This window comes from Nicotiana tabacum, chromosome 7, assembly GCF_000715075.1.
Source record: "Nicotiana tabacum cultivar K326 chromosome 7, ASM71507v2, whole genome shotgun sequence".
NCBI lineage: Eukaryota > Viridiplantae > Streptophyta > Magnoliopsida > Solanales > Solanaceae > Nicotiana > Nicotiana tabacum.
In genome coordinates, this window is record NC_134086.1 from 121,373,420 (window position 1) to 121,400,911 (window position 27,492).

Genomic DNA, 27,492 nt, shown 5'->3' on the forward strand with positions numbered 1-27,492 from the left:
ATCGTATGCGGGATTATTTTTCTTTTCTTATGAACCGAAGGACTGCAAATGATTTCTTATTAAAGAAAACTTCCCTAAAATTTCCCTCCTCCGGCGCTCCACTAAAATCCAGTACCAAAAACCTCCAGTCAGTCTCCTGCGGCACTTTTCAGTTCTCTTCAACCCAAGAATTGGTACGGTTATCAATATCCCAAAACCCCATTTATCAATTTCGTACGCTTCACAGCAACAATGGAAAGTAGGTCGCGTTTAGCAGGTATGGAAGTTCCCATTATTGGCAGCGATTCGGTCAAGTTCGTTCAACTCTCCCTTCCCTCTTCTACTTCCACTTCCGCTTCCGCTTCTTCTCCAACTTCTCTTACAAGAGATGTGGGTTCTTGCTCCATCATTGGAAATCCTCCCGCCTATTTCACTTGGTACACTCCTTATGCTCTTCGTCTTAACTTACAAATATGATTACAAGTTTACCCTTTTGAGTGTGGATTGGAATAATTGAATGTGTGCATTCTTTTCTAATGTAGTTTTATTTCTTTTGCACATAAGTGTACCTTCCGGAGTGGATTTAAAATATAAAGTGTGTCAAGTGATCTATGCAATTCATATGTATGCAGGTGCACCCTTTCGAGTGTGGATTGAAATAGTGGAGCCCGTATGTTGTTAAAATATAAGTTAATTTATGCATGTCATGTGCATGCAATTGTGCCGTTTTGAGTGTCTATTGAGGTGGTGTGTGCCTGTGTGTGATGTTAAAAAGACGAGTGATTGTATTGAATGATGAAACAGTCAATCTTGTTTTAGCTTATTCGAAGAAATTTCTTTCATACTTGTAATTGGAACTCATATTTGTGTGATCCAATTGGTGTATTTTGAGCCTAGCCTGATGCACAGTGGGTTTCCAACATGGATAGAGAGGAGGGATAAAAGTTTTGTTTGTGTTTGAGGACCTAAAGGGAAGCCCGGTGCACTAAGCTCCTGCTATGCGCGGGGTCCAGGGAAGGGCCGGAAGTCTTTGAGGATCTAACATATTAAAAAAACGCTAGAGGACCTGTCGAGGAGGGATAAAAGTTTTGTTTGTGTTTGAGGACCTAAAGGGAAGCCCGGTGCACTAAGCTCCTGCTATGCGCGGGGTCCAGGGAAGGGCCGGAAGTCTTTGAGGATCTAACATATTAAAAAAAACGCTAGAGGACCTGTCTTGTGTGACATGAGCTATGTCAACCGTGGGATAGACCTAAGACCTCAGATAAACTTGATGATTGAAAAATTCAGTTATTAATTTTCCAGAGATACATTAGCATGGATGAGTACGACTCCTCTGCAAAATTGTTGTATGTGGAGTTTTCTTTTCATTTTCCTGGGTGAGGGATGTTATGTAGTTCCTTCATCCTTGTGTTAAGAAGATAAAGAAATTAAATTATTAAATAGTGTTATTAGAAAAATAAATAGTGATGGAGCTTCTCTCTGATCAGCCCCCAATTGTACTTGAGCTTTGCCTGCTTTTGTAGTAGGAGTTAAGAACATCTCATTTTATTCTTTTCACATATCCGTCTTGTCTGGTCGTTATTCGACATGCTTTCTTCCTTGATGTGTTCGCTGTAGCATATTGGTTTGATGACCCTGGTATTCTTCTTGCACAGACTAACTATAACTGCTGAATTCTGCTGCTACAGGAAAATTTGCAGAAGTCAGCCAAATGTGCTGGAAATAATGGAGTTCTGTGGTTATAAGGAGTTCCCCAAAACTGGATTGCAAATTGTATTCCCAGAAGCACTTTTTCCATTTGCGCTGATCTGCAAAAATGAAGTATGCCGTTTTTTGCTGGCTTTGTGCTGATAATAGTCTTGTTTGTTTTAATGGTTGGCAAAGATTTTCTTGGACCTTTAACAATTGTTGATGCTCTCTTGGTTCTTGCAGATGACATTTTCTTCTGTCAGACCGTATCTGCTTCATGCCATGACAGTATCTGGGGTTGCTTATCTTATTAGACTTGAAAACATCTCCAATTATGTATCTAGCTCCCGCTTGCAATCCGATGACTTTGTTGAGTTCAACACTCTGACCCATCCTCATCAAGGAGCAACAACAGCAGTGGCAGGAATAGCAGAATTGATGGTAGTTGGAAGAAGTGATGGATCTGTTGGATGCTTCCAGCTTGGCATCCTTGACCACCGAGCTCCAGGTCCTTGTACATTTTCCCTTCAATTTTCATTTTATGTCTTTTGAATGTGTTTTGGCTATGGAACTTTTGCATTTTGGCTGTACTTTATGTTTTGAAATATGGATTCTCTTGTCCTTTTATCTTGTTACTACAGTTACTTTAACATAGGAGTGGCAGCTAGATGTTTTACTTTTTACGATCTTGTTGCACTTACGCTTTGATCTCATCTCTTTTCTCCTGTCCATGCTGACACTTTGTAACTTGATAGGCTTTGTGCAGGAGCTGCGTGATGATGGTGGTCTTGGTCGTTTGTGGGGCGTTTTGTCAAGGTATTTACTATTTCATATCAAGAAATGTAGTTAGACATGGCCTTCTCGTCTTGTACTGCAGCTTCAAGGGCTTAGGCTGCAGCTACTTGCTGGAAATTGCAACTCTTGAGCTCTTTGAATGCTTCAGCTTCAACTGAAGTTTTCAGTTTTGTCTTGTAACTACAAACAAACTGTAAAGACATAAATTTCTTGGAATTCCAATCAATATTTAACCTAAATAACTCTAAAATTAGCAAAAAATCAATTATAAAAACTACTTGTACAATTAAATCATAAGCAAGTACGTAATTAACATGGGCCCTACTATTATTTTCACTCAGACTATAGGGCTTAGTAGCGAAGTAAGATAACATAGCTTAATTGCTTAATGATTAGATAACATAACTCTATTCCTTAAAGTTATCAGTCCTCCCTCTCATATATTGGGCAAAAAAGTGTGTTGGAGCAATATGTGAGACAAAATTAGAGAGGAACTAAAATGTCTCCAGGTGGGTAACAAGAGATGCTGTAAATCAATGCTTTGGATTTTGATGACTTCTAGAACTTTACATACTGAAACTAATGGCTTTACTTGAAAAATAGCATTTGATGCCCATGCATACGAAGCATGTGGAACCCCCCTCCCCCACCAAACCCCCACCAAAAAAACCCCCAAGAGAAGTGAGCCAATCCAGCTAATGACTATATTTTTCTACAATCTACACAACATATTTTGACTATGATTTGCTATTTCTTACCGTTTATCAGTTGTCTTATGCACTCTTGTTTCCCCCCCTTTTACCTTGTCTCTATTTCCAGGGGCAGGTCGATTGCAGCAGTGCAGGATCTAGTAGTATCAGAGTTCCACCAGAAAAAGCTTCTATTTGTGCTTCACTCTGATGGAAGCTTACGTGTGTGGGACCTTTCAAATCATTCCAGAATTTTCAGTCATTCTTTGAGTGTTTCACCATCTGCAGGCAATTTATACCTTTTTTTTGCATTTCCATTATTTTTTCTATTTGAACTGATTATTCAGTTGCTCTTGTGAACAAGTTCTTGCCTAAGCATTTGGATTTTTTCTGTCCAGTGTTACCAAAGATTCATTTGAGGCGCGCTTAAGCCCTGAAGCTCAAAGAAGCTCAATCACTTAGGCTGCGCTTTAGTGTAAGCAGGGCACTAAGGCGTGCATCTCATTGCCCATAAGTTCTATCTTGGCAAAACTGTGTCTGTCTTCATTCCAGTTGTTTTGGGGGGGGGGGGAGCCTTTGCATGAATCCTTGATATAAGATCAAATTTTTCTTTTTTGGGCAAGGGCGTAGGGGATGCGTCTCGCGTCCCATCCGTGGTGTCAATCTATGGGAAGGCATGTATAGACTACCTTTAGTAGGAAAAATTACTGTATATACTCAACGGAGTAGGGTTTTATTTTGGATGACCTATCAAAGAATATGTTAATTTGTAGTCATTACTGTGAGGTTTAAGAATAAATGTACTGACGATCTGCCGGTATCCATTTACGTGTCAATACTCCGTTAGGTATATTTCTTTGTAAAGAAAGCAAAATGAGGTGTAGGAAACTTAACTTTGCTCCTTTTGTGTTTGATAAGCAAGCAAGCTATGTGAGAAGTGCCAAAACCTTCCCACAAGAAGACTTCACTCCCAGCTAAGCCTTGCACAACTTTCAGGGTTCTTGAAGGGAGGTCAATTTTTTCTTATTTTAGACCTTCCTTTCCTTCCAAAAAGCACATACAAGAAAAATTTGTTCCTTTTCCTTCAAATTATCGCAAATTTTCCAAGAAATAGTTTTTCTAGCTACTTTATGGACATCCAAGTGAAGCCATAGTGATTAGAAGTTTTTTGTCTCTAAATTCTCAACCAGTTTATGTGCTATAATGTGGAGAATCTGGAGGGAGAGGAACAGGAAGCTGTTTAAAGGATAAGGTCCCTTCATTCCAAATTGCGAACATGATGCTATTTAATATTTATTTGGAACAGTCACTCCATTTTTTTCATTATTAGAAAGGGTTCCTGGCAATGCTTGCAGATTTATATAAGATTTTCTTTACTTCATTTTGCATGTAGGCTCTAGTTCTGTAAGGATATGGGTGGGAAGCGACCACAACAATCCTGATGCAATTCCTCTGGCAGTACTACGAAAAGATGATTCGGTAAGTGCATCCCTAGTTTATTCATGTCTTTCTGTAGATTTTCATTTTTCTTTGTACTTTCTTTTGTATCTGTTGGGTATTTTCTGCGTAGTAGTGTAGATATGTCGGGAAAAATATGTTGCAAAGAGCTACTCTAAGTAAGATAACACTCTTTTTTCCTGTCTTATACTTGCCTTATTACTTTGTGCTTGTCATTTCTTTATTTGGCGAATCTCATAGCACGTATAATTCTGCAATAACCTCCAACTTACATCAGATATGTGCTTGATTAGTAAAATAAGAAGACGATATTGTGATTTGTGCACTTGATGTTATTTTTCTTTTTCTCGTGGAAACTGAATTGTTCATCTCTACTTCTTGGGTTGTAGGGGGGTCTGCCTTCAATTCTTTTCAGTATCTTTGCTCTGATTTGGTGCATAGTCACCATTTTGGCCACACAATGTTCATTCATTTAGTAAGTTAGTTTCTTGTAGCTATATTGTCATCCTTGATTACAGTGTTGAGATTGCTCATGCACCACAAATATTTTCATTTAGCCAAAAATAGCCGCTCCTTTTGTAAATTGCTATATCATCTGGAAAAAAGTATTTAGGTGTCTTCTACCGTAATACCACAACATGTATCTTGTTTCCTTAAACTTTTTAACAGTTGTAGATGAATTTAGAGGAGTTCCATCATTTCCAATGGTAGTTAATAAAGGAATGCCTAGTTTTTTCGCAGCTAATACCTGATGTAACCTTTTGTCAATGTGAAATTATTTGGTAGTCGTCATGAGCTCTATATTTGCTTAGTTTTGACTGACAAGTAACAAGTAGCTTGAAATTAGTTGGTTGTTGTTGGAGATTGCTACCTTTGTCCCTCATTGGTTGTCTTAAGGGTTTCCAAAGGAGTTTAAATGGTCTTTGGCCTTTGGCTACTCCACCATTGTCTTAAGGTTTTGGGTTGAATGCTCAGATTCTTTTAAATGGTATCAAAGCCAATCTTTGCTGAGGCCGTTTGCACAGTGCTTTCAATATTCATGTGCTGTTGCTCTATGTTTCTCTCTCAACTCAATCCATAGAGCTGCTCTGGAGTTTTCTCTCTTTCTCAATTCAACCTATCGAGCCACTAATATTGCTCCAGGCCTACTCATTAGCTTGTTGAGCCTTATCTCTCTCCTCATATTCAAAGCCTATTCCTGTTGAATCCCCTCTCTCTGTACTTGCAGAAATAATAATAATAATAATAATTGTTATAATTAAAAAAAGCAATAGTAAAAGGCAGCATAAAAAGAAAAACCAAGTCCACATGTAAACCTTAGAAATGGATTACACACGAATGGTGTTAGAAATGCTACACCTGTTGCTCAAGTTGTGTAAGGGTTTTTAAAGGAATTTAAATGGTCTTGGCTAGATGATCACTAGGTGATAGAGGATTTAGATGGACCATATGGCTTAGAGGTGGCTCCCACCACCTATAAATAGAATTTGTTCCCATACGTTCCAGCTGATTTCTCTGGCATTCTCACCATTCATAACGTCATCATTCATCAACCAGTCCAATGACTTATTAGGTTTGTACTTGCTCATCATAACTAGGCCTGATTCTTGTTTCTTGTAAGTTTTCTTTAGTGTATTCCACTCTTTTTAGCTTCTCAATATTGGATGTTTCGAATGCAGATTGTTCAGTATGGCCACAGTGGTTTTGATTGACTTGCTATGTGCTCAATTGTTGGATTTTTACTTTTTGCCCTTTGTATGCGTATAACTTTAGCTTTAACTTTGACTTATTTCTTTGGGTTATTTAAGGAAGTTGGCACAGCGATGATCTCTTTGTATAGCCTTTATTTCAGTACTGGAGACAGAATTAACTTGTTACTGGATCCTTCAACAAAAAGCATCTCATTGGAAGAGGTAACAGTTTTTTGTAGGTTCTTTTTTTGACAAAGAGCAGCTTGCTTTAGATATCGTGATTAATCTAAGTATTCACTATTTAGGGAATCGTTACTGCTAGCTATGTTTGATTACTGTTTTTTGGCTAGCCTCAGGGTGAAGTCATTGATGTAAAACTTACTCCAAATAAGCTGTGGATACTCAGCGAAAATGGATTGGTCATGAAGGAGTTGTTTTGTCAAAATAGGAAAGAGTAAGTTTTATGATGACTGGTGTGAAATAGTATTTTATATCTTTCTTAGCATGATCTGTCTTTTGCTTTTTTGAGCCGAGGGTCTCCTGGAAACAGCCTCTCTACCCTTCGGGGTAGGGGTAAGGTCTGCGTACATATTACCCTCCCCAGACCCCACTTGTGGGATTATACTGGGTCGTTGTTGTTGTTGTTGTTGTTGTTAGCATGATCTGTCTCATTATATATTTTGACGAGTAGATGATTGGGTGTCTTTTGTTGATGATTATGTTTTAACTGGTAGATGATTGGGTGTCTTCGGTAGGTGAGGAGTTTGTCATCAGTTGAGCAGTTTTATGGATTCCTTAGGAAGAAATGGTGCTCAGCGTTGTGTTGATTTTGTGTCTCTCACCATTTCATTAGATTTTATGTGCAAAGACTGCTCATTATTTTTGCATAAAAGAGCCGATTCTTTTTGGGATGGGGCTGTTGGGAGAAGAAGGATCAGTTACTGAAGTGATTATAGTTTTTACTTTTTCTCTTAGGATTATCATCTTCTTCCACGCATTCATTGTTTACAACAACAACAACAACGACCCAGTGAAATCTCACTAGTGGGGTCTGGGGAGGGTAGTGTGTACGCAGACCTTACCCTTACCCCCTTGGGGGTAGAGAGGCGCGCATTCATTGTTTCTTTGGCGTTAATAAAGACACATGCTGGTTCCTTTTCATTTTCTGCTGCATTCAATGTTTTTGGCAATTTAGACTGTATTGGTAGTTGGGGCAAAGTACTTAAGTGTTGTATTTATTCTTTGTTTGGATTTATATACTCTGCATCTTGTCTCGAGGGCAACTAATAGTCTGAATTTGTTTGTCAGGGAATTAGCTTATTGCTATTCTTTACAGAATACATTTGTTGCTGAGCAGCTGTTTCAAGGCTCTGAAAATTCTTCAGATGATCTGCTTTGGCTTTGTCACACAGTTTTGTCATCTTTAAAGGTACTCTATACATGCTGCTTTAGTATCTTTTCTATTTCTTGTTGTCTCTCCTTGTTGATATGTTCCATTTGTTTACATAGTCATTTGCCTTTTCCTCCCCAATTTGGTAAACTTCTTTTGATTTTTTTTTTGCTGTATAAACATTGCGGCTCAACTTTAAAGGTTCTGCAGTATCTTGATGTCGTCAATTAATGTTATTGACATGTCAGATTAAGCATCAATATTATTGTGAGAAGGTAGGGAGAAAATATGATATATTGATATTGTGTGTTTAATGCAATACAAGATGTGCTAATTTATAGCTACTCTATATAAATGGCATACTACACCTATTCCGATGTGGGACAACTACATATCTATATCTAACACTCCCCCTCAAGCCGGAGCATACAAATCATATGTACCGAGCTTGTTATATATATAACCAATGCGAGGACCAGTGAGGGACTTGGTGAAAATATGTGCAAGTTGATCATTCGACCTCACAAACTTCGTAGTAATATCTCCTGAAAATATCTTCTCTCTTACGAAGTGACAATCAATCTCAATGTGTTTAGTTTTCTCATGAAACACCGAATTTGATGCAATATGAAGGGCAGCTTGATTATCGCACACAAGTTCCATCTGACTGATTTCACCAAAGTTCAACTCCTTGAGCAATTATTTGGTCCAGACTAGTTCACATGTTGCCATAGCCATTGCTCAATATTCTGCTTCTGCACTAGACCGAACAACTACATTCTGTTTCTTGCTTTTCCAGGACATCAAATTTCCTCCTACTAAAACACAATATCCAGACGTAGAACATCTATCAGAAGATGATCCTGCCCAATCAGCATTTGAGTACCCAACGATCTGCTCATGACCTCGATTCTCAAACAATAATCCTTTGCCTGGAGCCGATTTTATATATCGGATAATGCGGACGACTGCATCCCAATGACTATCACAGGGAGAATTCATAAACTGACTTACAACACTCACAGGATAAGAAATGTCGGGTCTAGTCACTGTGAGATAATTTAATATACCAACCAGCCGCCTATAGCTTGCAGGATCGCTAAGCGACTCCCCCTGTCCTGGCAGAAGTTTAGAATTCGGATCCATCGGAGTGTCAACAGGTCTGCAACCTATCATCCCTGTCTCCTCAAGAATGTCTAAAGCATATTTCCTTTGAGAAATAACAATACCTGAGCTAGATTGAGCAACCTCAATACCTAGAAAGTACTTCAATCTGCCTAGATCCTTAGTTTGAAAATGCTGGAAAAGATGCTTCTTCAGATTAGTAATACCATCCTAATCATTGCCAGTAATAACAATATCATCAACATAGACTACCAGATAAATACATAGACTTGAAGCAGAGTGCCGATAAAACATAGAGTGATCAGCTTCACTACGAGTCATGCCAAACTCCTTGATAACCGTGTTGAACTTACCAAACCAGGCTCGAGGAGATTGCTTAAGACCATAAAGTGACCGACGCAAGCGACATACAAGGCCACGAGACTCCCCCTGAGCAACAAAACCAGGTGGTTGCTCTATATAAACCTCATCCTCAAGATCACCGTGAAGAAAGACATTCTTAATGTCCAGCTGATAGAGGGGCCAATGACGAACCGCAACCATAGATAGAAAAAGGCGGACTGATGCCACTTTAGCCACAGGAGAGAAGGTATCACTGTAATCGAGCCCAAATATCTGAGTATATCCTTTGGCAACAAGACGGGCCTTAAGTCGATCAATCTGGCCATCGGGACCAACTTTGACTGCATAAAACCAACGACAACCAACAGTAGATTTACCTAAAGGAAGAAGAACAAGCTCCCAAGTACCACTTGTATGTAAAGCAGACATCTCGTCACTCATAGCCTGTCGCCATCCTGGATGAGACAACGTTTCACCTGTAGACTTAGGGATGGAAATCGAGGACAAAGAAGATATAAAAGCATAATGGGGAGATGACTGACGATGATAACTCAAACCAACATAATGAGGATTAGGGTTAAGTGTGGTCCGTATACCTTTTCGAAGTGCAATCGGTGTACTAGGAGCAAGGTCCGCAGTAGGAGCAGGGTCAGGTGCAGGACGAGAACCAGTTGGGCCTGATGTAGGGCGCAAACGATGATGATAAGTCAAGAGTGGTGTTCCTGTGACTAGGGAACTAGGAGGAACAACATTAGACTCTTCAATAGTTAGTATGGGTGAAACCTCTGTGTTCGAAGGTGGAGGAGGAGCTATAGGAAACTCCTCAAAGGTCGGTATAAGTAAGACTTCAAATATATCATGGTGGTCAGCAGAAGCAAAGAAAGGTTTAGACTCAAAAAATGTGACGTCAGCTGACATAAGGTACCTACGAAGATCAGGTGAATAACAACGATATCCCGTCTGAACACGAGAATAGCCAAGGAAGACACACTTGAGAGCACGAGGAGCTAACTTATCTTTCCTAGGGGCTAAGTTATGAACAAAACATGTGCTCCCAAAAACACGAGGTGGAAGAGGGTATAAGGCTGACTGGGGAAACAATATGTATGCGGAATTTGATCCTTGATGGGAGATGAAGGCATCCTATTAACCAAATAACAAGTTGTGAGAACTGCATCACCCCAAAAACGCAACGGAACACGAGATTCAATTAGAAGTGTGCGAGCAGTCTTAATAAGGTGCTTATTCTTTCTCTATGCAACCCCATTTTGCTGAGGGGTATAAGGACAAGATGTCTGATGAATAATTCCATGAGAAGTCATAAACTGCTGAAACTGAGAAGATACATATTCTAAAGCATTGTCACTGCGAAAAATGCGAATAAAGACACCAAATTGATTTTTTATTTCAGCACAAAAACTCTGAAATATAGAGAATAACTCAGAACGATCTTTCATTAAGAAAAGCCAAGTACATCTTGAGTAATCATCAATGAAACTAACAAAATAACAAAATCCCAAGGTTGAACTGACTCTACTAGGACCCCATATATCAGAATGAACCAAGGAGAAAACAGACTCTGCATGACTCTCAACACTACGCGGAAAGGAAGCTCGGGTATGTTTCCCAAGCTGACACGACTCACAATCTAATGTAGACAAACTGGATAAACTAGGCACCATTTTCTGAAGTTTGGATAAACTTGGATGTCCTAAACGACAGTGGATTAGGTCCGGAGGATCGGTAACTAGACATGTTGTGGAAGGACTGAGTGAATTAAGGTAGTAAAGGCCTTCTGATTCACGTCCTGTACCAATTGTATGTCCCGTATTGTGGTCATACATAATAAAAGAATCATCAGTAAAATATATACCACAATGGAGGGCACGAGTCAAACGACTAACAGATGCAAGACTAAAAGGACAACCAGGTACATAAAGAACGGAATGTAGGGTGATAGAAGACAATGGGTTAGCTTGTCCAACTCCTTGTGTCTTAGTTTGACATCCATTGGCTAAAGTAACAGTGGGAAGAGACTGTGAATATACAATATTTGACAAAAGTGATTTATTACCAGAGATGTGATCAGAAGCGCCTGAGTCATGGCCCATGGTCCAAGAGTACTAAACTGGGAAACACAAGCAAAAGAATTACCAGCAACAAGAGTATCATTCTGGGCAACTGAGGCTACTTGTGGAGATGTCTGCTTGCTCGATACTGAAGGAGCTCATTATATTCTTCTTTAGATACAGAAAAACCTTGGTTATATGTAGTCTCGGTCTGAGCAACGTAAGCATTTTTGGGTGCACGATCATGTAAGGAATAGCACATTTCACGAGTGTGTCCAAGTTTGTGACAATAAGAACACTTCGGGTCTAGATCTCCCAAAACGACCTCATCCTCCTCTGTTCTCTATAGTTTGAGACGCCTGAACATCCACTGTCTACGATGCGAGAACAGAGGAATCAAGTATTTGTGATGAGATCACTGGGTGACTTGGTGCTGCAGCAAGGCGGAGTAATCGAGAGAATAATTCATCAACTGTGGGAACAGTTGGACAAGCCAAAATCTGGTCTCGCACTGAATCAAGATCATTAGGAAGTCCAGCGAGTGTAAGAACTAGAAACAACTTTTGTCGTTGCTCTTGTTGTTTTGCCACACTAGCAGAAACTGGCATTAATGTCTCAAATTCCTCCATGACTGCTTGTACTTGACCCAAGTAAGTAGACATATCTAATTCTTGGTTCTTTAAGTTTGTCATCCGTGATATCACATCATAGAAGCGAGATATGTCATTAGTGTATAAGGTACGAGCCTTTGCCCAAACCAAATAACATGTCTGGAATGGACGAAACAAATGCATCAACTCCAATCAATAGAACGCCACAAGATGTTACATAATTGAGCATCAATCTTTGCCCAAAGCTCTATCGCCTTTTCATCTCCTTCACTAGACTATTTAATTAGATGATCTTGAACACCTTGACCTTTACACCACAACTCGACAGATGAAGCCCAAGCTAAGTAGTTTGAACCTCCCATTAAAGATTCTGAAGTAATCATAACACTAGAGCTTCCAGAACTCATGTTTTTAGACCCAAAAGCATCAATTCCCAAAGACATCGTTGCAAATTATTACTAAATTATCGAAATAATCAAATGTAATCCATTGAAACAGAGTAAGGAACAGTGAAACAGAATAAGGAAATACTGTAGCAGTCGGAATAGTACTGTAGCTGCCGGGAAAATTCAAAGTGATCGGAATGAAATAAAAACAGTAGGGGTAGGATCGGAATTACCAGATGACCCAACTGTTTTGAAGAAACGTTTTCAAAAAATGGCCGGAAGTCCACTTTTGAAAGCACTATTCACGCCGGAAAAATATAAAAGTTGTCGGAATTTGGTGTAACCTGGATGGGTAGGCTCGGAATTGCAAGAGGAACAATTTGTCCTGAAGAGTCGTCGCCAAAAAATGGCCGGAAGGTGGCCCACACGACGTCAGAACTTCGCCGGAAGACCGATGGCTAGTGGCGGCGCGTGGAGGGTATTCTGATGGAGATTGTTTTTATGGGTTGGTCGCCGGAGCCCGATCTACTTCGTGGTGGTGTTGGTTTTTGCACACCACTGACGAAAAGTGGCTTTTTTTTTTTTTACTTGCGGCAAACCTGCAAGAAAAAGGTTTCCGGTCAACTGATTTTCCTTCCCGGAGTCGCTGGAATTTATGCACAACCATAAATCTCTCACGATTGCTCTGATACCATGTGAGAAGGCACGGGAGAAAATATGATATATTGATATTGTGTGTCTAATGCAATACAAGATGTGCTAATTTATAGCTACTCTATACAAAGGGCATACTACACCTATTCCAATGTGGGACAACTACATATCTATCTCTAACAATTATGGCTAGTGAGCTATTTTCCTCCCATAAATGGGAGAAAACCCGTGTACAAGCCATATACCAAAAAGAAGAGAACCTATACCCCTTTTTTTATCTTTGAGTTTCTGATTGTTATTTTATTTATATTTTTGTTTAGTTTCTCTGCTATCCCGGGGCAGGGGGGTGGGGGGGTTGTGAAACCGGTTGACAGTGCTGCAGCTGCTAACCAGCTTGGTGGTATTGTTTGAGTATTAATGAGTCACTTAGGCTTACTTTTGCGTGAATGGAATACTACTTTTATGAGTCACGTGTGTAAGCTGCTCACTTTAACATTGGTATAACCTGAAGATTCTCTTGAGGTGCTATAGAACTGCTTTCATGCTGAGCTGTGCATACTCTTGTGTAATTGATTCAGTAAGAGATTTGATCATAAATGATATTTCACTGAAATTGCTCCCCTATTGTTTTTTTTGGCAAAGTTGAGAACATCTTTTGATTCCTAAGCTAAGCATATACAAATGAATAATCTCATGATCTATTAGAATAAGCTAGCAAAACTAACCCAAGAAAAAAAAAATTAAGTGCTAAACTAAAGTTTGTTGAGAACCTGTCTTTCTAGTTTTGCCACTCAAGTACTTTTTAGCTTGGGCTACTTTTGCTCCGGATTAATAAATGCTTGAAGTGCAACTGACTAGAAAAACAATCTAGGCATCTTCTTTCTTGATCAAGAAGTACTCTTGCTTTTGACTTCGACAGATAACTCAGTGGATGAGTTTTTAGAATAATTAGCTCTTGCATCTTGAGCTATCAAAACATTTGCCTATAAAAAGTATACTTAACTCTAGTTCTCGCAAAAGTCTGTCATTTATGTTGTAGGAGATGGTGCCATAACACTATTTACCCTAGGTGAAGAAGTTATCAATGAATTGGGAAAAATTTGCTTGCCACATTCTAAATTCCATGAATTCTTAATCATGTCATTGATTCAAAGTTGAGGATATACTATCTGTAAGAATATGTAGTATAGTTGGTACTGCAGCATACTGCTTAGATATTCCAATAGTGCATGTTATTGGATATTGCCCTTTTCGATTTAGGTTCCACAATGGAAACTTTTGGCATAAAATTGTTACTACTTTTTTATTCCCTTTTGTGTACAGGATTATTAAGTAAACCGCCTGAGGAGTTTGAAGATGCTAACTAAGTGGAGTGAAATTGACTTCTCATGAGATGGAAAATTATTGTGTAGCCCTAACATGAAAGTCTCAAACTTCTAAAAGCTTCCAGCTTAGACGACATAGGCCATGTCATTACATTGTGTGAATCACTGCTGAAGTAGTTGAAATATACTTTGCTTAAAATCGTTCGATTTCAGTTCTCTGTCAGACAGGCAAAAACGTGTTTAGTTACATATTAACATCAAACTTTTGGTGAAATATATTCTTCACTAAATATTACCAAAGGAGTTAATCGCCTCTTTCTGTAATTACTGCAGGATCAGATTTCTCCATTTGTATCTTCTGTTTTCTTACGTAGGTTGCTCCTTCCGGGTGTTTATCATAGAAATGTTCTTCGGGCAACGTTACGAGATTTTGGCAAGCACCTCACTGATTCCGAATTTGATTCTTTGACTGTGGATGGACTGAAAAATGAAATTCTGTCAGTCATTCAACATGAGGTATTTTCAGTTGCACGTGGATTTGTATGGTGCTTCTATTGATATTTCCAGGTTTCTATTCCATAACTTTCAGGGTAATTCAGTACCTTTTTTCTCCCTTTTCAAGGTGGGAGCTGATAGTCCAATTTCAATACTTCAGAGATGGAAAACCTTTTGTACCTGCTATTTCAATAATTGGTGCAGAACGAATGTAATGTGTGGTTTGCTTATTGATTCAGCCACACAAGCTGTGGGTGTTATTAGAAAAAACTCAGTCTCCATGTGTCGTAGTCTGGAGGACATAGAGCTTCTTGTTTCTGGTATGTCAGACAATTTCTTTTTTGAGATCTCATTTTCTTACTTGATTTGTCTTACTCTTGTACGGTCGTTGCAAATTTTCCTTATTCAATTGCTCGTTAATTTATGCTCTCAGGATCTTCTGATGAACATGGAGATGTAATAAGCTCTGGGTTGGACTCCTGTAATAATGATCTTGAACGGGAAATTCTTTCAGAGATACTGCAGTGTGTTCGTAATCTCAGTCAACAGTTGAGCAAAGCAGCTCCTACCATATTTTATGAGTCGCTTCTTAGAACACCAAATATATCATCTGAAGAGATCATTCCACGGTTGCTTAAAAATTTAGAAAGTGGATATAGCTCATCAATGGCAGCTCTCCATGTATCCGAACTTGGAACTGATGTAGCACTGGATAAAGAAATTTCCTACCACAAAAGACTCAGAAAATTCTCAATAGATATGCTTTTATCCCTACACAACTTGTGCAGTAGAGCTACCAAATGGGGGAGAGTTTTGCATGTTATTGAGAGCTACTTGAAATTTCTCGTGCCTCGAAAATATGAACATAACTTGGATTCTGATGGACTCTTCACAGTCAGCACTGCCCTTACAGTTCAGGCGACTTCTCAGGTTGCTAAAGTGATGTTTGAATCTGCATTGGACGTGCATTTGCTTCTAAGCTACATGGTTAACAGTAGCAGTCAGGTGTGTGTTACTTTTGTTATCAGAGATCATCAATATCCATAATTGGCTGTGTGGTACAAGTTAATAATATCCTAGAATTGTTGCTACTTCTTGTTCTATGCTCCATTTTCTATTGTCTTGTTTTTGCAGTACATTAAATATTGAAACATCAAAAACTACTGTTTCAATACCATTTTCTTGAATGCTAACGCATCTTTCCGATAGTTGGGGCGTGCATGGTGTTGTTGACTACTTGTCTATCTAAACTTTGGCTATTGCTATTCTGTGTAGTGGACAAGTTGCAGATATCCTTACGAAGTAAATGTTGGAATAGTTCTGTCTTAAAATTGCACTCCAGTTGAATAAAAGGTCATATCAGTTAATATGATTTAAATGTTTGGAGCAAGTGATCTGGAGCCCTCAAACCTTTTGAAGATTGGGATTTCCCTTTTAAACCCTTATATTATTATCAATTAATCAGCTCTTTAAAGAATTAATTGCATTATTCAATCTCATATTCAATTGCTTTAGCAATTTTGCTACTGATAATAAGCTTCAATTCCAATAGTCATTCTTTTATGTACGAACAATCGTTCTGTAGATAAAAATTGAAACTAAAAACATATTTGAGGGCGTAGAAGGAAAGGAAAAAAGTGCTCCCTTTATTTCAACTTATGTGACACTTTCTTTATTAGTTCATTCCAAAAAGTGACACATTTCTCTATTTAGGAACAATTTAACTTTAGAGCTCCCATTTTACTCTTAATGAGAAGCTTTTATAGCCACACACATGTTATGACCCCAGTGTTGTGAAGAGCGTGAAGCGAGGAAAAGCGACAACCCCCATTTCGCTTAAAGCGAGAAGCGAAGCGCTCACTTTTTTGAAGTGAAGCGGAATTTAAAAAAAAATTAAAATAAATATTGCATAGACAACACATGTAATTGTAAGCAAATGTCCAATACTTCAATGTAAAGGATATAAAAATTAGAGGAAGGGCAGTTTTTCTCTGTTAAAAACTAGGCAGAGAAAGAAGAACCCAAGGATTTGCATCAATTCTGAGAAAGAACCGAAGGTAAAAAAAAAATTCGCCAGCGAATGCTATTTGGACGTTGAAACAATGAAAGAAGGAGGAGGAGAAGGAGGAGGAGGAAAATTAGAACATACCTGTTGCTGTTGAAGATTTGAACTTGAAGTTGAAGAAGAAGAAGAAGAACCCTAGTCTAATGCTCTCAGATGCTCTGCTTTAAAACCCTAGTCGCTGCTGTTTGTTTAATAAAAGACAGAACAATTTTGTTTTTATTAAATAGCCTGGGTATGTTTTAAAACAAAGAAGCGGTCGCTTCCTTCACATCGCATCGCATCACTTGGTCGCTTCTCGCTTTTTAGTGGGAAGCGGTCGCTTTTTTATACCTGAGTCGCTTCACCCATGTGAAGCGGGTCGCTTCGCATCGCTTCTCACTCAAAGCGAGAAAGCGAGCGCTTTTTTAATCACTGTATGACCTCGCACAGCTTTTACCCTTTAAGCTTTTAAGACCACAAGTTTCAAAACTCTGTTTTTAAAGCTCCGTTCCGAGTCAACCTACGTCACATAAATTGAAACAGATGGAGTATCATTTAAAGCAAGATAGTGTAAAAGAGAAGTCCAAAAGCAGAAGTAGCAACAGAAGAGGCTGGTTACTATCAAGGAGTTACCTTGAGGAAAAGAAACAAGAAAAACAATATCTAGAGAAGTAGAGAGACAGAAGTAGTTGAAGAAAATTTGTCCCGAAACGGATTTAAAAAAGAAGAAAACGAAGCAGTCTGAAGTGTGCCCTCGGAGGAATCTTCGTACCAAAGTAGCATAAGGCTTTATCTTTCTCCGTTCTCTCTCATTTTTTTCATCTCTTAAAGTCTGATTCAGTAAAGTGAGGGAAAAGCAAAACAAAGAAAAGAAGTTAGAAGGAACAAGGCTACCTTTAGGAAATTAATGGGCTTATAAAAGAAGTGGTGATGTATAGGTGGTTGTTGATCCTCTTTTTTTGTGTGTGGATAAAGATCCCTCATGAGACTTGATATGATTTCAATCTGATAGAAGTACTGAAAATGCATTGGATTTCTCAATTCTTAGCTCTTACAGTAGTAAATATGGGATGCTCATATGCACAAGTATACTGTGATGTTTGCTTTATCTCCTTTTTGTGCTAGCATAGTGTATATTTCATCTTGTAACACTAGATACTACTGATCACTATAATCGTGGAACATTATACCTTTAGAAGTCTTAAGTAATAATTAGATGGAATTAATTGTGGTCTTTGAAGCTCCATATATGTGTTTTTAGCTTAAAAAATAATGAACTGGATGGATTATTTTCTTTGTTAGATAATAATCTGCCGAATTACAATATTTCTGCAAAGAAGATAACAATTCAACAACATCATTTTTGTGTTTATACTGAAATTCTTATTTTCTTTAATGAGAAGTTAAAAAAAATGTTTATGAAGCTGTTGGACGCTTTTAGTATCAAATAGGGTTTTGGTGCAATTTGTCTTTGACTATAAAAAAATCTCAAATGTTCTCTCCTTGCAGATTGGCATGTCAGAGGATGAGGTTTCAAGAGTTAAAATTGAGTTAGTTCCAATGATCCAAGAGGTTCTTACTGAGTGGCATATCGTCCATTTCTTCAGTACCACACCATCTGAATCTCCTCTTCTTGAAGACTTCAGCAGTCAACTTTCATCTTTACAGCTTGGTATGTACCACTCTATTGTGATGAAGAGCTATTATGGACTATCCTAGGTCGGCTGCTTATTGCATGTCATTTGATGTATCTAAGCAGACTCAATTAAGCTTTTATGATCTCTTCTGTTGCTCTGGTAGTCATAATGGAAATTTGAAGGACCATCTTTTGACTGAAAAGCGGTGTGGATATTAATCACTAGTGGACACCGTCTAAAATTGCAAAAAAGAGCTTTACAGTAAGGGTGTAACATCTTGAGGAGCGATGCAAAAACTAGAGGGAGACCTTCAGCGGGAAGGTGGTTGCAACTAAATTGGGATTGATTCACTTATTATTTTAGTTTTAGCTTCTTATCTTGGAGTCGAATGGGTAGAATGGAAAGAAATTTAATCAGTGTTGCAATATAAGTAAAGTGTCATTAATTTCTATTTTTTCGAGTAAGATTTGTGACTGCTGCTGCTTATTCTTTTGCAGTATGTTTTAATTATTGTAAGTCGAAAACTAGGGATGCAAGTCATGGAGGTTTCGAGTTTTGCCTTTTTTTCTTTTTTCTTTGTGTTTTTCAGATTCCCTTTCTGTAATAGTGGATTGGAGATAACTTTTTTGGCACTTCTAGATTGATTGCTATGGTTTTTTATGTTATCTATGTCTTCAGATGGCAATGTTGATCGGAGATCATGGAATGAGAAACTTGGTAAATCTGAATTCACATTGGCCTTCATTCTGTTACTTGGAGGTCATAGCAGTCCATCTTTCAGACATCTGCCTGATCCCAGCAGTCTAAGTAGTTCAGTACAAGAATTTGCTAGCTGGATAATATGGGGGAGAACAGGAGCAGAACCGTCTGTTTTCTTCAGTCATTCGGTTGGCCTTGCTCTAGTGTTACTTAGACATGGGCAATATGATGCTGTTGAGGTAGGCTGCTGTCATTTTCATTTTATTCTCCCCAAAATAATTCTTAAGATCTTACTGAAACAATTTGTTCTTTCATTCAGTATGTACTCGGTTTGGTGGATACGTATTCACGCAAGGAGAAGATCTTCCAAAGTCTTCAGAGCGATGGTGGGGAGTGGTCCACTCTGTTGCATCTTCTTGGTTGTTGCTTTGTTGCACAAAGCCAACGTGGTTTGCACGGAACAATGAAAGAAAGAAAAATTTCTGAAGCAGTGCGGTGCTTTTTTCGGTATGTGTAGGTTTTAATGCTAAGTATCTTGTTACTTTTACAGTCACAACTATGAACTGGATATCTCCAAGAAGATATTTACAGCTGCAGGTCAGATTTAGTGTTTAGTCTGGAAAGAACTGGTATACCGAGGATCAAAAAGTGATCTTTTGTGACTGAAAAAGGAGAAATTTGTGGTCACATAGCAAATTGAAAAGAAAATAGAAGACTGAAGGTTGAGGCATGAGAGTGAGATAAAATCAGAAGGAGATTGCTGCATTTCAAATGGTAACTTTGATACTGACAGTAACTGTATTGAGGCTTGTTGCTGCTTGGTAAAATATGTCCCAACAAATTTGGGATTGTTAGAGACATTAAAGTTGCTTTGATGCATCACTGTAAAAACTGTTGGAGAGCATTTTGATTGAGAAAAGAACAGATAGGAAATAGATAGTATGGTCTAACAGCGAGAGTCTAGACTTTTATTCGTTATAGTAGCCTCCACAGGTCTTGTCAGACAAAAAGGATAAAAAGAAGTCTTAACTAGGTTCCTCTTTTTATTGGACATATTTTTTATGTCTACTAGCTTCTGTAAGTTTGAATTAAAGGAACTTCAAGTCCACTTCTCGATGGTAGCATCATATGTACTGGTTGTGAAAAGGTATAGTTAACCATATACTTTTCACTCGGCCATCTTCCTTTATTGTGGCTGGGTTCACAGTTCTTGGTAATAGTTCTTCATCTTTGTTGTTCCTTATCTTGTTCCAAAAGTTGAAGAAGCAAATAATAAAAGAAATGTCACACGGACACATGCTCACACAGTAAAATTAGAGCCTTATTTCAATTTGGATTGCTATGGCTTCTGTATAAAGTTTCATGTTCTTGATTTCCTGTGTTGTGAATATTCTTGAAATGGTACTTATAATTCTTTTTGTTGAAGTGGTTCTTTTGTGAATGTACTGGTTATGCTTATGCTTGCAGAGCTGCGTCTGTAGAAGGAGCTGCCAACGCTTTGCAAAGCTTGCCAATTGAAGCAGGATGGATACACCTTGGTTTCTGTATGTTTTTCCGCCGAAGCTTCTTGTAATTCTAGAAGAAGCTCTCACTCATTTTCCTCAGTATCTTTGATCCTTGGAAGTCATCTTACTTCATACTGTTGTGTATCCTAGCTCAACATGTGTCACCTGCTGCTTGGAAGCTTCATTACTATCAATGGGCAATGCAAATATTTGAACAACATAACATGAGGGAGGCTGCCTGCCAGTTTGCTCTTGCTGCACTTGAGCAAGTTGACGAAGCTCTTGGATCTGGTATTCTTGATGAATCAGCGACTGCTGTCAAGGGAAGACTTTGGGCTAACGTCTTCCAGTTCACGTTAGATCTCAACTATTACTATGATGCATATTGCGCAATCATTTCAAATCCAGACGAGGAAAGCAAAACCATTTGTCTGAGGCGTTTTATAATTGTTCTATATGAACGAGGAGCTGTGAAGGTTCTGTATCCTTGGTCTTTTTCCTTTTCTGTTGCAGCCTTATATGACCATTCTGTTTTATCTGTTCTCTTCCCTACTTTCTATGTGTGTTTTCACTAGATTCTTTCCATTTATGCTGCAAATAATTACTGGATAACTTATGCTTGCTGTCTTCACTTTTCCTTTCATCCAGATTCTTTGCGATGGCCAGCTACCATTTATTGGCTTATCTGAGAAGGTGGAGCGAGAACTTGCTTGGAAGGTTTGTAATCATTTCATGAACTATAAGTGATTTAATACAGTACATGGTTTGCAGCTTCACAAGGCTCACATTAAATCTAAAAAATTGTAGGCTGAGCGTTCTGATGTTTCAGCCAAGCCAAACCCATTCAAGTTGCTCTACGCATTTGCAATGCAGAGACATAATTGGCGGAGAGCAGCGAGCTATATTTACTTGTATTCAGCACAATTAAGAATCCATGGTGCAGTGAGAGATCCCCAACGGCGATCTTTTATTCTGCAGGAGAGGCTAAATGGGCTTTCTGCTGCTATCAATGCTCTACAGCTGGTTCATCCTGCATATGCTTGGATTGATGCTCCACTTGAGGAAACTTGTTCTAATATGTATCCAAGTAAAAAGGCTAGGATAACCGTGGAAGAACAGTGTAAATTATACTTCAAGATTTATTTGATTTTTTCAACATCATTTTCATTTTTAAATGTCACTACATTCTTTTGTTTGGTTATGTCACATCCATTTTCTCCTTTTCCAGCTCCTGGTAATGGTGCTCAGTCTCAAAGGCAAAGGTCATACTTAGATGTTGAAAAACTTGAGAATGAGTTCATTCTAACGTCAACTGAGTATTTGTTGTCATTGGCAAATGTCACATGGACTTTTGCAAGTAAGTTTCTTGCTAAGTTAACATGCCTTTCCCTTGTTTCTCAGTTCTAAATTAGCTGTTTTTGTGCTTAACTCAATATTTTCAAATTTGAAACTCTGGGTTTTGAGATACTCTCTGGTTTACATCTTGGTATTTTCATTTGTTTGCTACTGGCTATTATGTCATTTTGGATAACATATATCGTATTGAAAAACTTTCCTTAGAATTGTGCTTCGAACAAAGAAGATTGTGTCACTCTTCAGCTTATGTGAAATGGAAGGTCTCAACTCAATGAGATTCAAAAATTAAGTTTCCCTTTGCTCGTTCTACTTTCCTTTAACAAATGCTTTTCTTCTTTCAGGAATTGAGGCACCCCCAATGGATGTAATTGACCTTTTGGTTGAATCAAACTTACATGACATGGCTTTTACAGTAATTCTTAAATTTTGGAAAGGGTCCGCTTTGAAGAGGTATGTTGTTTTGTGGTAGCTTCAAGAGAAGTTAGTAAGCCTCCGTGATACCTGGGTTTCTTAACTTGCAACTCTTGTGCTGTCTCTCAGGGAACTTGAAAGAGTTTTTGCAGCTTTGTCATTGAAATGCTGCCCAAAAGAACTGCAAGCCCCATCCATTGGGTAAGATATTCTTAATTCTGCTTTTTTATATGCATCATTCTCATTCCCCTCAATGCAAGCTGTTTTTCTTAGCATGTTCTACCATTAAATTTGTGGTACCTATTACTCAGGAATGGTCAGAGGATGCACAATCTTCTTTTGACCTTATCGCAGGATGAGATTGTTGCTCATGAATCGCCTAATGTTGGTCCAACTGCACACGAATCTAAAGGCAGTAGCCAGTGGGAGACACTTGAGCTCTATCTTGTCCGTATCTTCCTTCTTTCATAACTAATTTTATCTGTTTAAAGCAAATACACTGTTCTTTCAATTTTATGTCCATAACGTCATTGCAGGAAAAATACAAAAAGTTTCATGCTAAATTGCCTGCTGTTGTTGCTGATACTCTTCTTGCTGCTGATCCTCAAATTGAGTTGCCTCTTTGGTTGGTTCAAATGTTCAAGGTAAGTACAACATTATTTTATAATTTGAGGGCCTAAGCCCAAATATTCAAGGCTGTATAGCAGTGTTATGGAAAAGAATTACACAAGATTATTTATCAAGATAAAACAAAAAATATTTCAGACAAGAGTTGCTCATACCGTCTAGTCTCTACATAAAGTGTGATATGCTTATTCCGTCCTTTTCTTTGTTGATGTATACTTCAGCCCTATCATCTGGAGGATGTAAAAATATTGACCTTGCAAAATATTTTGGATTTTCTCTTTGTGATAAATTCAAGGAATTAGAAGTTCTTTTTGAGAATGGTAACAATTCATCAGCATTAAGGAAAAGCTGGGCACCATATTTACAAAGTAGATTACAAGAATTTGGTAGCTGATCTACAAAAAGTTCGAGGAGAGTGGCTCTGGTTAAGGCCACCACTCTTGAGCGTTCGCGCTTACTTTATGACCATATTTATAACCCCCCGCTTCAAACTCTATTTCATATTTTTCATAGAGAAATCTTTCATCAAGGAGAGAACAAAAGTCGTTTTGCATCATATCTGAGGGATTCCTTGGTTAGGGCCAATCAAATCCCCCCATCATATTATGTTTATGTTTCAACATGCCAATTGTTAAACAACTCATTAGAAATACAATACAGCCTATCAGAAATATCACGAAATCCTCTCCTCTTCGGGGGTGCCCTCAGCATTGAGGAACATGTACTAGGGTGTATGCACGATCGTTTAGATAATGAGCTGGCACAAAAACAAGAAAATAGCCAACCACCATTGCTATTATTTTTTCATTAATAAGCTAGAGAAATTACTGAGGGATTTCTTTGGGATGGGATGGAGAGAGGGAAAAAAGAACATCTGATTTGTTGGGAAAGATCACTGCTCTTGTCAAACTAGACAGTTGGTTATACAAAGGTTTGGACCTATTATTGAGCTTTTCCAAAAGGAGGTATCGGGATTTGCGTGGGAGAAAAACTAATTAAGGAAGATGTTAGTGTAAAGTATGGATGCTATGTATGGGATGAGTTTGTAAAAAGGGATCATGAAGAATCAAGTTTAACTCCCCAAGGTTCATTGGCTTCTCAATAAGGAACATTAAAACTTGTACAGTTTCGGCTTGATGTTTGATGTGAGGAGGCCACCTTGAAAAATGACATTCCTCATCTGTTTTCTATTTTCATGAAAAAATATAGCGGCGCATGAAGTACTTCAAAGAGAGATCAAATTTCATTGAATGTGTCATTCAGAAAACACTTCCACGAGTGGGAATATGAGTAAAGGACCATGAATTTCCTTGACATGTTCCATTCAGAAAGCACTTTCAACACTTTCAAGATTGGGAATATGAGGTGGTGGAAGTATCACTTATGGCTTATAATGGATTCAAGCAGTTGGGGAAGCTGTTAATATAGAAAGGCTCTTCTAAAAATTTATTCAGTTATATCCTATTACAATTACATAGTAAAAGGAGGCAAGCAAGTCCTTTTGGAAGCAGAAGGCACTTAATAAGGCATCTTGTTTTCGATCATGCCTAAGTTTGCTATGTTGTCAGCTCGCTGTTGTTAGTTTGTGTGATATAAAATTTTGCAGTTACTATTGCTTTTTGATGCATTCTTAGCAGCAGGATTTGGAATTGGCTTTTATTTGCTTAGTAATTTGATGTAATATGTGTTGCTTATCTTCTCGATTCTTCAATGTCAAGTTGAGGATGTGATATTTATTTTTATCATTCTGTGTTTGACATAGGGTGTGCCAGCAAAAAGTGGTTGGGGAATGGCAGGAAGTGAGTCAAATCCTGCTTCTTTGCTTCGACTATATATTGATTATGGTCGTTATACCGAAGCGACTAATTTGCTTCTCGAGTACATTGAATCCTTCGCATCACTGGTAAGTTCTCATCCTTATTCCAAAGCATTTGAATGTCAATGGCTGCTGTTAGTTTTTTTTTCATCTGTCTTCTGGAAAATTTGTCTGCTGTTTCAGTCAAGCCATCTGCTTAGGTTCGATATAAAACTGTACCACTTTTAGACATTTGTTGTACTTAGCGATGACGCTGAAGAACATTGTGCTGGTATCATCTCTCTGAGAGGACTTCTCTGTCCTAATAGTTTCTGTTATTTACGGTAGTAAAGTCCAGAGAATAAGATAGGGTTCCTATCTTAGGGATTTATTCAACCACCCATTCTGTATATTGTCTATCCGCATTCTTGTGTACCTAATGTCCAAATTACCAAATGCATCTAGTGGATAATTTAACTGAAGTTTTAACGTGTACAGATCTGTAGATCTCCTTAATGTTGATACTCTGTTGAGTAAATGACAACATCCAAAGTTTTGTCTCTGAGTACAGCAAGAACACAATAGATATGTGTTGGGGACATGGTTCATATGGTTGATTTCTTGGAGATTCTGGTTTACTTCATAGATCAAACCGAATGCAGATAATATGAGAAAATAAGTACGTGCTAGGGAGGTGTATGATGGTCGATATTGACTCGATCTCATAAAGCCGAGTCAATCTCGACCATTATACAACTCCCTAATAAGTAGTACTTATTTTCTCACATTATCTGCATTCTGTTTTATCTATGAAGTAAACCAGGATCTCTAAGAAATCTGCCACTGCCAGTTCCATTTACATTAAGCAATTTCCAACTTATCTCCCATCATAACTTATTCTGCTATCCTGTCTGTTAGGTCCATGCTTGTGTTAGACTTTTCCCATCTTCAATTAATACTTGTTTGCTTTTTTGCTGCTACAATTATTCAACTGTGGCAGGCTAGCATGGAAATAGAAGGATACTGATACTTCATATTTGCACTGGCCAGTGCCTAAGTTGTGGGGTGTGATGCCAATGCATCTTATATCATCACAAAAGTCTTGGACACTTACCACCAACCCCCATCCCGCACCCCCAAATGAAAACAGAAAAAACCCTATTGGATACCATATGGAGGACATTTTGAATCTTATTGTCCAGCCGATGTCATGTTAAGTGTACTTGTGGCCTGTATTGGCAACTTTGTCATGGCACTCTTTTATGCTTTACATCATTTTATTATTATTCTGCTATCATGCTTCATTCCTGCAGGTCTTTAGTAGCTATTCAATGTTTTTCAAAGTAGTCCAGTTTTTTGGTGCCCGTGTTTGGTTTGCTGTTTTATTTCTTAGACATCTCTAGTAGCCTTTTAATCAGATACAAGTATAACACAAGTGCTTGATGCATTATTTACTGATTGCAAGATCAACCAATTCTATTCTTAGCTATGTGCACATTTCTTAACAGCACTATCTATTGCCATTACCTGCAGAGACCAGCTGATATTATTCGTCGTAAAAGGCCATTTGCAGTTTGGTTCCCATATTCTTTGATTGAGCGATTATGGTATCAACTTCAACAATCTATCAAAATAGGTCACATGGTTGATCAAAGTGAAAAGCTGAAAAAGTTGTTACAGGGTGCTCTAGTGAACCATCTACAACAAGTATGCTTTACTCTTAAAACTAGCTTTTTGAGATTGAATCTCCTTTCACTGCTTCGATTAATCTCCCATTTGTTTTTTTATCCTCAGCTTAAAGTGGATTCAGATGATGTGATGTCTTCTGCAGTCTAGTCGTTACAGCCAGTTTCCAATCTGTTGGCTTCCATAGACTATGCAGGATTAAGGAGCCATTGGGATCCCAAAAAAAGCAGAATGATTGTGTCTATAGTTTTGGATTTGGGTGGCACACAAACTTTTAAGAACTCGAAGACAGTAGTTTGTTTTCCAAGTACTACTGACGTCTCCCGGCGACTCCATCTGCAGAAATGTACTGTTCACATTGGAAGGTGTGTTTTGAAATACAAGGCACCACCTCTAGAACACTTTCCAACCCTCCCCTAAAACATGGGATAACAGGAAAAAACTGCGTATGCACTCGTCTGGAATATCCCCTAGTTGATAATGAGTTATGGGTGATATTTGTTCTTGTTGTAAGTCTAACATGAGTAGCTGCGTAAATTCCAACTTGGGGCAGCTGATCGGCCACTTATAGCCAAGTCAATGAATGTATCAGGTGTAATTTTGTAGATTTAACTTGGAAAGATTTAATGTATTGTTCAAGTGCTTGAGTTTCTTTTTTATATAATGATTTATTTCCTAGTTTACTTAGCTCTACCTGCTAGCAAAATTTATGTGGTTTAAATTGTGTCCTCCGGACCATTATGTTGTCTCCTTTGGTACTGTTAAGATGTGCGATCAAATAGCGTTTGTTACACAACATTCAATCAGTTTTGCATCCTTTAAGCATTAGAGTTATTTATATTGTTGAAAAAAATGAGAAAATTTAAGTTCCATACCACTTGTACGAAAACCATGAATAATTGATGGGAAAAAATCACTATTTAATGAATTCAAAAACTTTAATCTGACCATCGTACACGATAATTAACGCCATAGTATATCGGATTTTATAAAGTCCCAACAGCTCTTTCATTATCCTATATTTTGTATATTAT

At 38.2% G+C, this 27,492-nt stretch overlaps 1 protein-coding gene across 2 annotated transcripts; it reads left to right on the forward strand.

Annotated features, from left to right (window-relative positions):
• On the forward strand, positions 1 to 27,141 carry LOC107797493 (nuclear pore complex protein NUP160). Of its 2 annotated transcripts, none has more exons than XM_075217556.1 (27): positions 1 to 416; positions 1,668 to 1,800; positions 1,912 to 2,176; positions 2,424 to 2,484; positions 3,283 to 3,440; positions 4,546 to 4,631; positions 6,419 to 6,523; positions 6,652 to 6,755; positions 7,610 to 7,730; positions 14,537 to 14,719; positions 14,826 to 15,018; positions 15,132 to 15,703; positions 18,252 to 18,414; positions 19,058 to 19,317; positions 19,398 to 19,585; positions 20,546 to 20,622; positions 20,734 to 21,059; positions 21,232 to 21,300; positions 21,391 to 21,703; positions 21,812 to 21,940; positions 22,281 to 22,389; positions 22,480 to 22,551; positions 22,662 to 22,797; positions 22,887 to 22,994; positions 24,740 to 24,880; positions 26,306 to 26,479; positions 26,567 to 27,141. In XM_075217556.1, the coding sequence occupies exons 1-27, from the start codon at positions 232 to 234 to the stop codon at positions 26,606 to 26,608; spliced, it is 4,473 nt and encodes a 1,490-aa protein (XP_075073657.1). In that variant the 5' UTR covers positions 1 to 231; the 3' UTR covers positions 26,609 to 27,141. The 2 variants fall into 2 exon arrangements, with proteins under 2 accessions (XP_075073657.1, XP_075073658.1); XM_075217557.1 differs by having other exon boundaries at positions 6,658 to 6,755.
• Positions 27,142 to 27,492: the final 351 nt, after the last annotated feature.